This window comes from Mercenaria mercenaria, chromosome 2 (assembly GCF_021730395.1).
Source record: "Mercenaria mercenaria strain notata chromosome 2, MADL_Memer_1, whole genome shotgun sequence".
Lineage (NCBI taxonomy): Eukaryota > Metazoa > Mollusca > Bivalvia > Venerida > Veneridae > Mercenaria > Mercenaria mercenaria.
The window spans coordinates 24,190,336-24,204,328 of NC_069362.1; the positions used below are offsets into that span (position 1 = coordinate 24,190,336).

The 13,993-nt window shown below is 36.4% G+C and overlaps 1 protein-coding gene across 1 annotated transcript in view; it reads right to left on the bottom strand.

Annotated features, from left to right (window-relative positions):
* LOC123563521 (cytochrome c oxidase assembly protein COX18, mitochondrial-like) overlaps positions 1-13,993 on the bottom strand; it is a 71,663-nt gene that overhangs the window by 27,692 nt on the left and 29,978 nt on the right. Inside the window, exons 5-6 of the mRNA XM_045356362.2 lie at positions 11,515-11,668; positions 1,074-1,192 (exon numbers count right to left, since the gene is read on the bottom strand). Of these exons, the coding sequence (XP_045212297.2) occupies positions 1,074-1,192; positions 11,515-11,668 (273 nt within the window). The remainder of the gene's footprint in view (positions 1-1,073; positions 1,193-11,514; positions 11,669-13,993) is intronic.

The following is a 13,993-nucleotide window of genomic DNA, read 5'->3' on the forward strand; positions in this document are numbered from 1 at the left end:
TATTTTCAAACTCAGCCTAGACTTTATCAAGGCAATCATTCTGACCAAATTTCATGAAGATCAATTGAAAAATACAGCCTCTATCGCATACACAAGCTAAATGTTGACAGACGTCAGACAGAAAGACGCCGGACATTGAGTGATCAGAAAAACTCACCTAAGCATTGCTCAGGTGAGCTAAAAACTTACCTACATGTCTATGTAAAACTTGGGACCCCTGGGGCAGGGCCTCTTTTCACCCCAGGGACATAATTTGTAAAATTATGGTAGGGGACCACTAGGCAATGAAACATACCAAATATCAAAAGCCTAGGCCTTGCAATTTCAGGCAAGAAGATTTGTAAAGTTTTTCCTATATAAGTCTATGTAAAACTTGGGACACCCTGGGTGGGGCCTCTTTTCACCTCGGGGCATAACTTGAACAATCTTGGTAAAGGACCACTAGGCAATGCTACAAACCAAATATCAAAAGCCTAGGCCTTGCAGTTTCAGACAAAAAGATTTTTAAAGTTTTTCCTATATAAGTCTATGTAAACCTTATTACCCCTGAGACAGGGCCTCTTTTCACCCTAGGGGCATAATTTGAACAATCTTAATAGAGGACCTAAGGCAATGCTACATACCAAGTATCAAAGGTCTAGGTCTTGTGGTTTCAGACAAGAAGATTTTTAAAGTTTTTTCCTACATAAGTCTATATAAACCATCTGATCCCTAGGGCGAGGCCATATTTGACCCAAGGGGGATAAAATTTGAACAATCTTGGTAAAGGACCACTATTTGATGCTACATTCCAAATATCAAAGCCCTAGGCCCTGTGGTTTTGGACAAGAATATTTTAAAGTTTTTCCAACAGAATTCTATGTGGAGTTCAATTCTTTGAACAATTTTGAAAGGGGGCCATCCAAGGATCATTCATGTGAAGTTTCATCAAAATTGAACTAGTGGTTTAGGAGGAAATGTTGTTTAAAGGAAAGTGTGAACAGACGGACACTGGACGGTGAGCGATCACAACAGCTCAACCTGAGCCTTTGGCCTTTGGCTCAGGTGAGCTAGAAATGAACAGGGATACTCACCTCTATAGTCGCTAGAAAGCTTAAACTAGTAAGAACAGGTAGTATATGATATGGATCTGCTTCAAATAAATTCTGAAACCAAAGTATTCCTCCAGTCTGCATATCCGGACATAAAGCACCTAGAAGAAAGGGTATAAAGTAACCAGTAACACTATTCGGCGATTTGACAGTAAAATGAACATATGTCTCAAAAAGAGACCTCTATTTTAAAAGGAAGATATTCCAAGGGGCATAATTCTGTCAAAAACACCAATTAGAGTCATTGGGATTGCTACCACACATGCAGATGATGATGGTAAAGATATATTTTGAGTTTCAAGTCATTATCTTATATAGTACCAAAGTTACGTCCAGAAAACGAAGTTTGTCAAAAAATTTAAGTACGAAAGGGGCCAAATTATGCCCCCTTTTGGATATAGAAAATCCTGGTTAAAGAATAATGCAGATATTGAATTTATAGTTCACATATGTCTTCAGACTTATAAAACTACTAGTGATAGCATAAAGTCATGTAACTCTCACATGCATTTTCGCCAAAATTATGAGTCCCAAACTTTGACATGTATTTAGAGCAAATTATGCCCATTTTGAACTGGTTAAATGTTTGCATGCAAGTTACTAAGTGCAAATATTTAATTGAAACTTCACACATTTCTTTGGGTTTATAAAACTAGGTCATAGCATTAAGTCCCATAACGCTGACATGTATTTTGCAAAAATTTGTCCCATTTTGAACTTCAAAACTTCTGCTTAAAGTTTTGCATGCAAGTTACTATCTCCAAAACTAATGCAGATACTGGATTGAAACTCTATAGATATTTTAACATTTATGTTACTATTCCTGCTTCTTGGACAACTATTTGATTAGTCAAGCATTGGCTGTCTTACAGACTGTTCTTGTTTTATATTGAGCTTGACATCTATAGAAAGACTGATCATTTTCATTTTGTACATACATTAGCTGCTGTTTCATATTATGCTCATGGCAGTCATATAACTTTTTGCTTGGAATTATTTTTGTGTTAACTTTTTTCGAAAGCTTGGTGATAGACAAATCTTTGGTACTTTAAAAGATAATGACTTGAAATTTAAAATATTTCTTTACAATCGTCATCTGCACGTGTGGTTACAATCCCCATAACTCTAATTGTATTCTTTGACAGAATTATGCCCCTTTCATACTTAAAGTTTTTTGGAAATCTACGCTTTTTGATATTACTTTAGTACAATATAAGATAAAGACTTGAAACTTAAAATGTATCTTTATCATCATCATCTGCATTTGTGATAACAATCCCTTTAACTCTAATTTGTATTTTTGACCAAATTATGCCCTTTTTAAAGTTTAAACCGCAAATATGTATTTTAAATCAAAGGAACCTGTGATGGATCTTGGATTATCTGCCCTTGAAAATCAGAAAATATTAAACAAGAGCTATCCATAAGACAGCCAAGCTCGACAATTCAAAATATTGTCCCAGAAGCAGGAAAATATTACCCAAAATGTTAAATATAAAAAGAGTTTTAAGTTCAAAAGGGGACATAATTTGACCAAAATGCATATCAGAGTTATGGGACTTGGTGCTATCAAACAGTTTTATAACCCCGAAGTCAAGATAAAAATCCAATTTTTCAAGGGCATATAATTCAAAGTTAAGGAAAGGAAACTGTGCATTTTAATTTATATTTCTGTTATAGTCATCATTTTCATTCATTATACAAAGTTTTAAGAAATTCTGTCCATGTGAAAGACCAGGACTTTGAGGTATCATTCCGTCATGTTCATAGTCAAAGACAATTGCCACAGTGTCTATATTGACATGGGGCAAAATTTTCATACAGACAGAATTTCTTCTTTTAATTGTGTTTACTGACAGAGAAACAAATCAAAAATAGAAATATAAAATAAAGCAAATCATAAGTACCCCGCCTTGGTCATGAATTGTCTGCCCTTGAAAGTTGGAAAATACTGGAAAAATCTACTTTCAAGGGCAGATAATTCAATATCAAGCATCGGTACCTATGAATTTTAATACATATTTCAGTTTTAAACTTGATTCTCAGTACACAAAGTTTAAAGCAATTCTGTCCACTGGAAAATTTTTGCCTATATACATAATTATAGGAAACTGTCAGATGTGTCTTTAAGTTTGAATCAAAGCCCTTCTGAAATAACTGATATAGTGAAAATGCATTAAAATTTACCTTCAATTTCTAAGTGAAAAGGGGACTTAATTCATGAAAAATTGGTGCAACAGTTATGGACCTTGTGTCATATGATGAGAGTGATGATGTGGAACAACTATTTTAAGTTTGAATTAAATCCATTCAGTAATAACTGAGATAAAGTGAAAGTGCACCAAATCTTTAACCTGAAATTCTAAGTAAAAAGGGGAGATAAGTTAACTCATAAAATAATGGTGAGTTATGACCCTTGTGCCATATGATGTGGCTGATGATGAGGAACAACTATTTAAAGTTTGAAGCAAATCCATCAAGTAATAAGAAAGACAAAGAGAAAGAGCAGCAAGTGCTGATGTAGAAAGACGCCGAGGTCGGGTCAAGAAGGATAGTTCTGCATACTTTATAGTAGAGCTAAAAACTAATTGCGTGGAATAATTTTAAAATCAGGCCAACGGATTCAGACAAGAGCGTATCCATGGAAAAGTGACAAAACTGGAATAATTTGAACAATCTTTGTAGAAAGTCACACAAGGACAATGTTTGTAAAATTATTTTAACTAGAATGTGTCTGTAGGTCACAGGGTGTGCCCCCCACTGGTACATTTGTCACAAATAATGGGCAATAATTCAAATGTTTGCAGTCTTAATGGGGTATAGCCTCAACAAACATTTTATGAAAAGATTCATTATTCTAGGCCATATACTTTTTGAGCTATGAGCATCACAAACAAAAAATCCACTATTCTGGCTATTTCAAGGGTCATATCTCTGTAATAAGCGCCAAGATTCTCAAGAAGAATGCCAAGTTTGCAAGGACACATCATGATAAACATTCAAGCAAAATTCCATGAATATACATCAAATACTTTTTGAGCTAGGCACATAAGGTGAAATTCATTCTTTTTTTTTTGCTTTTTCAGGGGCCATAACTATAAAAATAGGAGGTGGAGCCAGCCAAAAAATACGAGGTGTGCAAGTTTATATCATGATAAAGACTTATGCAAGTTTTCAACCATTTATATTTAATACCTTTTGAGCTAGGTGCGTCACAAGGTGAAAATATGCATTTTTGACTATTTCAGGGGCCATAACTCTGAAAATAGGGGGCGGACCAAAATGAAGAATAGGAGGTGTGCAAGTTCATATCATGATTAAGACTCATGCAAGGTTTCAGGAATCTATATTAAATATTTTTTTAAGCTAGGCGTGTCACAATGTGAAAATGTGCATTTTTGACTATTTCAGCGGCCATAACTCTGAAAATAGGGGGGGAAAGCCAGACGAAAAATAGGAGGTGCCCAAATTTATATCGTGATAAAGACTCATGCAAGTTTTCATCAATTTATATTAAATAAATTTTGAGCTAGGCACGTCACAAGGTGAAAATGTGCAGTTTTGACTATTTCAGGGGCCATAACACTGAAAATAGGGGGCGGACCCAAATGAAAAATAGGAGGTGTGCAAGTTCATATCATGATTAAGACTCATGCAAGGTTTCATGAATCTATATCAATTACTTTTTGAGCTAGGCATGTCACAAGGTGAAAATGTGCATTTTTGACTATTTCAGGGGCCATAACTCTGAAAATAGGGGGTGGAGCCACACGAAAAATAGGTGCCCAAGTTCATATCATGATAAAGACTCATGCAAGGTTTCATCAATTTATATCAAATACTTTTTGAGCTAGGTGCGTCATGAACTTCGGACAAGACCAAATCTATATGCCCCCACCACTCATTGGGGGGCAAAAAAAGTAACTATGCCCCCTGGCAGCCATGTTTTTGAAACAATCTATGTAAAGGGTTACATAAGGACGATTTGTGTGAATTTTCAAATTATTCCAAAAAGAGATCAGTTGTTTAGAAGGATATGTTGTTTAAAGATTTTACTATTTTCAGCTCTGGTGGCCACTATGTGCAATCAAGCCCGAGCATTTAAATAACTTTGGAAGCGGACCACACAGGGAACATCAAGGCCAAGTTTCATCAACTTCAATCAAATAGCTTTAGAGGAGATGTTGTTTGAAGAAAAGTGTGGATGAATTGATGGATGCCAGATGGATGCTGGATGGTGAGCTATCACAATAGCTCATCGCGAGCACTTGGAGCTAAGGTGAGCTAAAACATAAAATTGGTCAAGAGCCCCCATTTGAATAAAGTTGAGAAGTCCTTCCAAGGATATTAACAAAACAAGAGGGTCATGAAAGCCCTGTATTGCTCACCTGACCTATTGACCAAAAGATCATATAGATTAACATTCTGACCAAGTTTCATTAAGACATGGTCATAAATGTGGCCTCTAGAGTGTTAACTAGCTTTTCCTCTGATTTGACCTGGTGACCTAGTTTTTGATCCTACATGACCCAGATTCAAACTGGATTTTGAGATCATCATGATTAACATTCTGACCAAGTTTCATGAAGATACAGTCATAACTAGAAGATACTTTTGTAAAAAAGCGCATGTCTCCCCCAATGTAAAGTCGTATAGGCAAGAAGTCAATAAGGGACAGGAGCGAAAATCAAAGAGACACTGATGGTTGGCTGCAATAAGGATCATCTACTTGGCATGTCCAGTCATCCCGCTAAGTTTCAACACTCTTGGCCTATTGGTTCTCAAGTCACTGTTCAGGCTCCTGTGACCTTGACCTTTGATCAAGTGACCCCAAAGTAAATAGGGGTCATCTAATCTGCATGTCCAATCATCCTACTAAGTTTCAACATTCTAGGTCAAGTGGTTCTCAAGTTATTTTCCGGAAATGATTTAACATGACCAGGCCCCTGTGACCTTGACCTTTAACAGGCTGACCCAAAAATCAATAGGGGTCATCTACTCTGCATGATCAATCATCCTATGAAGTTTCAACATTCTGGATCAAAAGGTTCTCAAGTCATTGATCGGAAATGGTTATCAATGTTCAGGCCCCTGTGACCTTGACCTTTAATGGAGTGACATCAAAAACAATAGAGGTCATTTACTCTGCATGACCAATCATCCTATGAAGTTTCAACATTCTGGGTCGAGTGGTTCTCAAGTTACTGACCGGAAACGGTTTTCCATATTCAGGCCCGTGACCTTGACCTTTAACAGAGTGACCCCAAAATTAACTGTGGTCATTTACTCTGCATGTCAAATTATCCTATGAAGTTTTAACATTCTAGGTCAAGAGGTTCTCAAGTTATTTATCAGAAACGGTTTTCAATGTTCAGGCCCCTGTGACCTTGACCTTTAACAGAGTGACCCCAAAATCAATAGGGGTCATCTACTCTGCATGACCAATCATCCTATTAAGTTTCAACATTCGGGGTCAAGTGGTTCTCAAGTTACTTAGCAGAAATGGTTTTCAATGTTCAGGCCCCTGTGACCTTGACCTTTAACAGAGTGACCCCAAAATCAATAGGGGTCATCTACTTTGCATGTACAATCATCCTATGAAGTTTAAACATTCTGGGTCAGGTGGTACTTAAGTTATTGATCGGAAATGGTTTTCAATGTTCAGACCCCTGTGACCTTGACATTTGATGGAGTGACCCCAAAAACTATAAGGGTCACTCCAGGACCTTTAACAGAGTGACCCCAAAATCAATAGGGGTCATCTGCCTAAAGGTCCAATCATCCTATGAAGTTTCAACATTCTGGGTCAAGTGGCTCTCTAGTTATTGATCGGAAATGGTTTTCAATGTTCAGGCCCCTGTGACCTTGACATTTGATGGAGTGACCCCAAAAACTATAAGGGTCACTCCAGCAGCCCTACAACCCTATGAAGTTTGAAGGTTCTAGATCAAATGGTTCTCAAGTTATTGATTGGAAATGAAGTGTGATGTACGTACGGACGGACAGGGCAAAAACAATATGTCTCCGGGAAGACATAAATATGGCCTCTACAGTGTTAACATGCTTTTCCTTTGTTTTGACCTGGTGACCTAGTTTTTGACCCCAGATAAACCAATATCAAACTCATGCAAGATTTTATAAAGCGTAACATTCTGACCACTTCTTTCTTCTCCACAGCATCCAGTAAATCATTTAATAGACGTAACAATGCTGATTCGCAAGATGGTTTTTCCTGTAAGCAGATTGGTTTTTTGGTAGAAGATTGTGTTTGTTTACATGATCACTAAGCCTGAACAGGGCTGCTTTTTCAATTAATTTTGACAGAAACGATAGGTTACTAACAGGCCTGTAGTTTGCGAATTCAAGTTCCAGTCCCATTTTCTTCAACAAAGGTCTTACAATTGCCTGTTTCCATTTTGTTTGAAAGATGCCGTCGCGCAACGGCAAATTAACCAATTTGGTAATAACAGGCAACAGCTCATCTAAGTATGATTTTAGCACTTTTGTTGGTAGAATATCAAGTTTGCATGATTTTCGTCTGTAGTTGGTTTATAAGTTTTCCTACTTCTTCCTCGCTCAGATCTTTAAAACTGTCAAAACAAGGAATATCTTTTTCACATGGTTGAAAATTATCGAAATGTTTCAACAATTCTCGAATTTTTTCGATTTTATTCATGAAATGATCTGCAAATTTCTCAGCCAGTGTGCTGTCATGTCCAGTTGGCATATGGTTCTCTGACCTAGTGCCTGTTGTCTCAGATACAAATCTATAAAGCTTTTTCGAGTCACCTTTTGCATTTAGAACTTTTTCATTCAGAGATGATTTTTTCTCATGTTTGATTTCTTCTTCATAGTTTTTACGTGCTGTTTTGAAGGCTTCATGCAGATGTGACTGTCTATGTTTCTTCCACAAACGTTCAGATTTGCGAGCCACTCTTTTAAGGTGAAGGAGTTTTTCTGTGAACCAGGGTTTTGGAGCGCGACAGATGATTGTTTTTTCTATAGAAGTTTAATTAGGATTGGGCCAAAATTGTGACCTCTAGAGTGTTTTCCTTTGATTTGACCTGGTGACCTAGTTTTGACCCCAGATGACCCAATATCGAACTTGTCTAAGATTTTATTGAGGGTAACATTCTGACCAAGTTTCATTAAGATTGGGCCAAAATTGTGACATCTAGAGTGTTAATAAGCCTTTCCTTTGATTTGACCTCGTGACCTAGTGTTTGACCCCAGATGACCCAATATCGACCTCGTCCAAGATTTTATTGAGAGTAACATTCTGACCAAGTTTCATTTAGATTGGGCCAAAATTGTGACCTCTAGAGTGTTAACAGGCTTTTCCTTTGATTTGACCTGGTGACCTAGTTTTGACCCAAGGTGACCCAATATCGACCTCGTCTAAGATTTTATTGAGGGTAACATTCTGACCAAGTTTCATTAAGATTGGACCAAAATTGTGACCTCTAGAGTGTTAACAGTCAAATTGTTGACGATGGACGACTGACAATGACGGACACAGGGCGATCACAAAAGCTCACCTCTGAGCACTTTGTGCTTAAGTGAGCTAAAAACAAGAAAGTAGGTCAGTAGGTCAAGGTAACAGTAAAGTGACACTTAATCACTTGGGTACAACAGGTAAATATAATTAAACAGTCTAGGAAATATGATCTGATAATGTTTGAAATATTTTTTCCTATATAACTCATACAAGAAGTGACGACCAGGGAAAGGCCTCTTTTCACCCTACCGGCATAATTTGAACAATCCTGTTAGAGGTCCACTAGGCAATGATACTTACCAAATATCAAAGACCTAGCCCTTTAACTTTTAGACAAGGAGATTTTTTTTTTCCTATATAAGTCTTTGTTAAACTTGGGACCCCCGAGGCAGGGCCTCTTTTCATCCCAGAGGGATAATTTTTTGGTAAAGGACCACAAGGCAATGCAACAAACCAAATATCAAAAGCCTAGTCCTTGCAGTTTCAGACATGAAATTTTTTAAAGTTTTCCCCTATATAAGTCTATGTAAAACTTAGGACCCCTAATGCGGGGCCTATTTTCATCCCAGGGGCACAATTTAAACAATCTTCATAGAGGACCACAAGGCAATGCTACATACAAAATATCAAAGACCTAGGTCTTGTAATTAAAAACAAAAAGATCTTTAAAGTTTTTTCCTATATAAGTCTATGTAAAACTTGATGCCCCGCACCACCCAGGGTAATAATTTGAACAATTTTGGTACAGGACCACAAAGCAATGCTACATACCAAATATCAAAGATCTAGGTCTTGTGGTTTTAGAAAAGAACATTTTTAAAAAAAATTCCTATATAAGTCTATGTAAAACCTGTGATCCCGGGGGGGGGGGTCCTTTTCACCCCAGGAGTACAATTTGAACAATCTTGACAGAGGACCATAAGATGATGTCACATGCCAAATATCAAGGCTCTATGTCTTGCGGTTTTGGACAAGAAGATTTTTAAAGTTTTTTCTTTTGGTTGCCATGGCAACCAGAGTTCTGCATGGAATTAAATTCTTTGAAAAATTTTGAAAGGGGACCACCCAAGGACCATTCCTGTAAAGTCTGGTAAAATTCTGCCCAGTGGTTTTCAAGCAGAAGATTTTTTAAAGAAAATATTAACACACAACGGACATTGTTTGGTCACAAAAGCTCACCATGAACCTTTGGCTCTGGTGAGCTAATAAGAAGAGGGCCATGATGGCCCTATATCGCTCACCTAGGTACCATTGCTGTTAATGATAAGATCAAGTTTTGACATAGATCACCTAGGCATACACTTTAAATATCATCAGGATAAATATTTTCTTGTAACAGTCCCTTTTGACCTATGGATACCATACTAGTCATAGCTAATCTCCATACCAAGTTTGTCTCAAATGCTGCATTTTTGTACTAGCATAACTATTCCTTACCCTGGAAGACTTAAATAACATTTAAAACCAATCTCATTAGATGCTGATGAGGTGTATTCATTTACATAAAATAAAGGGGGGTAATTTGTCATAAAGTCAGTCAAAAGTTATCTACCCTGATTGTCCAAGTCCATCTGATGGCATAAATGACATTTCAAATCAGTATCTTCATTGGTTACTGAGATACACCCATTTTAATTTGAAACAAAGGGAGGTAATTTGACATAAAATCTGTTCTTAGTTATCTACCCTGATTGTCCAACTAATAACAATAATGAAATTTCAAATGAGTACTTACAAGTATTTACTGATACAAATTCATTTTGATTAAAGTCAGGGGAGGTTATCAGATATAAAATAACTCCAGAACCTATGTTTGGATCTGACAGATTCAATATGTAATCCAAAATTTATTGTTGTTGAAGATTTTTTGCAAGTTTGTATAAAATCAAACCATAAATGAAGTCTCTATATGACTGAACAAGCCAAAAAATAGCAAATTGTGGCCCTTTAAGGGGCCATAACTCTGGAACCCATGATGGGATCTGGCCAGTTTTCGAAATGAACCGAGATATTATGCCGATACAAGTTGTGTGCAAGTTGATTAAAGTTGATTGCAAAATGTGGTCTCTATCATGTTCACAAGCCAAAAATGGCAAATTTTGGCCCTTGAAGGGGCCATAACTCTGGAACCTATGATGGGATCTGCCCAGTTTTCGAAAGGAACCAAGATATTATGCCAATAAAAGTTGTGTGCAAGTTTGATTAAAGGTAACTGCAAAATGTGGTCTTTATCGTGTTCATAAGCCAAAAATAGCAAATTTTGGCCCTTTAAGGGGCAATAACTCTGGAACCCATAATTGGATTTGGCCACTTTTCGAAAGGAACTGAGATATGATCACAAAAGTTCACCCTGTCATTACATGACTGGTGAGCTAAAAACACTCACCTTTGTTGATGTTCTTCTATCGCTACATGCACTAGCTCGGAAGTTGCGACAGAGTGATTTATTGTATACCTCTGAAAGAGGTAGCTCTGTTGTTTTCCAGGCATGTATATGGTCAACAAAAGAACATTGTGAAATTACACTGTAAGTGGCCCAACAGTTTATAACAATATATTTCAAGGTCCTGACAATATACATTTAGGGAAATGTGACCACAAGCCCTAGTAGCCAGGTTTTCATCATTTCAAGTAACCAAAGATTTTTGTGAAATTATTTCAAAATCAGACTAGCTGTTAAAATGTTGTTGCAAGATTTCTTATTTTTAGCTCTGGTAGTCCCTATGCGCTGCCAAGCTGAACCATGAGTCCTCGAACGATTCTAAAGAGGACAATCAATCTAAGCATAATCAAAGCCAAATTTCATCATTATTCGGTTTACAGGGAAATACTGTTTAAAGAAAATAGCTAACTGACAGACAGAAGACAGACAGACAGGGAGTGGTAACAGAAGCTTATCCTAAATTTATAAATGTCTGAACTTACCAATGTCAGCCAGATGTGGAACTTGAGCACCAGAGAGACCTCGTATTGCTAAACTGTTGGCAATCCAAAATGGCAATGGACTTGCACCGTAGATAAGTATAGCATAAGCATTAATTTTATGCTCCTCATATAATCTTTTCTGTTGGTATTTCATCTGTAACATACAAATACATGCCTTTAGTATTTAAGATACAACTGTACCTGGTATTACTTTTTCAGAATTAAATTATTTGATAAGTAACAGCAAACAAGACAATGATTCAATGCTTAGCAATGAAGGAAGTGCCTATGTGAACGTACCTCTAGAATCTTATTCAAAGTTTAAAAAGGCCACAAAATTCTGACAATCTGCAAGACTTTGTGAGGGTTATGATTCTTGGCCTACTTACTCATCTAATGATGTAAAGTGTAAAAAGTTTCGAAGCACCAGTTTTTGGTTGCAGGTTTACCCTGCTTCGAAAGTAATGAGACTCTGACAATCATATAGCATATTTATTTTACTTAAACAAACCAAAAGGATGTCCATGTACTACACAAAATAGTCCCATTCATGAAAAGTGCATTTCCAATAATCAAGCTGTACTAACCTGAATCCATTTACACTGACCATTTAGATTATAAAAGACCTATCAATAATAAGGTATTCCAGCCCATGCTTCCATCATTGATTTACAACTTGCAATATTGATTAGTTTATGTAAGGTCAGGCAGAGTTCATCTTAGCTATGAGGCAATTTGTATTTGTTTCTTCTACATGTATATTTATAGTCTGTGTTCAGACATAGGAGATAACTATTCAAATTTTGTGTAATTTTGTCCCTTGTCTTGTCAAAACAAAGAAGGACTGATGAGGTCAGATTTTTCTACAGAATTATTTTTTTATAAAAAAAAGATTATCTAGTTGGTAGCAAGACTAGTATATTTATTAGATTGGCGTTTTTGCCTTGATGCCAATAAAGTGTAACCAACAGATCAGGTATACTCTAGTACAATTTCTTGTCCGTAGTATTCCCCAGAAACCACTTTGCTGGAATTCCCCAATAGGAGATGCATATATTATCTTCATGTTTCGTTCAGATTGGGTTACTGCAATTTGATTACTCAACATGAGTAAATTATAGCGCTATTATCATCAGTGAATTTCACTTTAGTTCTTTTAATATGTTATAAATAATGCATATTTTGGGGGAGCATCCATCGATTTGGCTGATATGTTCTTGTTTCATAAAGTTACATTTTGTACAGGTGACATGACATTTTCAATACACAAAATGTAAATGCTTTTTGCTTTATCCTAGCTGTAAATGAATGACACTGAGTTGCCATTAAATAGAAAATTCGCAACCACCAGACGTCTCAATGCTTTGATTATATTTTTCAAGAAACAGTGGACCTTAACAAGAGCTGTCCCTAAGACAGTGCGCTCGACTTTTCTCAGTGCTTAATTCAAAATTAGAGCTTTGCTAGTAAAAACTTTATATAACTTAAAACAAATATTCCAAGTTAAAAGGGGCATAACTCTGAAATATTCAAATAAAAGTTATGGGGTTGTTTCTGAAGTGAACGCTTTGATAGTTAATAACTGTTTTAAGTTTCAAGTCAACAGCTTTGATAGTAACAGAGATATTTGACTTTATCAGAAACTTAAACCAAAAAATTCTAAGTCAAAAAGGGGCATAATTCTATCAATTTTTATATCAGAGTTATGGGGATTGTTTCTCCTGATGCAGACTTTGATAATAAATAACTTTTTTAAGTTTCAGGTCAATAGCTTTGATAGTAACAGAGATATTTGACTTGATCAAAAACTTTAACTGAAAATTCTAAGTTAAAAAGGGACATAACTCCATGAAAATTCAAATCAGAGTTACGGGCATTGTTTCTCCTGGTGTAGACTTTGACAGTAGATAACTATTTTAAGTTTCAAGTCAATAGCTTTGACAGTAACAGAGATATTTGACTTTATCAAAAACTTTAACCAAAAATTCTATGTTAAAAAGGGGCATAACTCTGTCAAAATTCAAATCAGAGTTATGGGCATTGTTTCTCCTGGTGTAGACTTTGATAGTTGATAACTGTTTTAAGTTTCAAGTCAATATCTTTGAAAGTAACAGAGATATTTGACTTTATCAAACAGTCCCTCATCATCATAAATAGCAAGGACTTGTACTGAACAAGAGTTTGTGTCTGGTAGAGTACATTATGTGGGCTCCTGCCTCACTTGTTGTTTCCAGCCAAATGTGAACAAATAAAGATAAACACATTAGAAAATTAACCGATGACTGCAGAAAAACATTCACCAGGCCGTATTTACCCATCACTTCTGCAACGAATCCTCCACCACCGCGGCGTTTGAACCACCGTTTTCTGTGAAATCTATGGCCAGTGTGCTTTCTTGGCACTTATCCAAATTTATGTTTCTCAGAAATTCTCTGTGAAATTATCAAAGGCCTGAATGGCCTGAGTCGGCTAATGATTG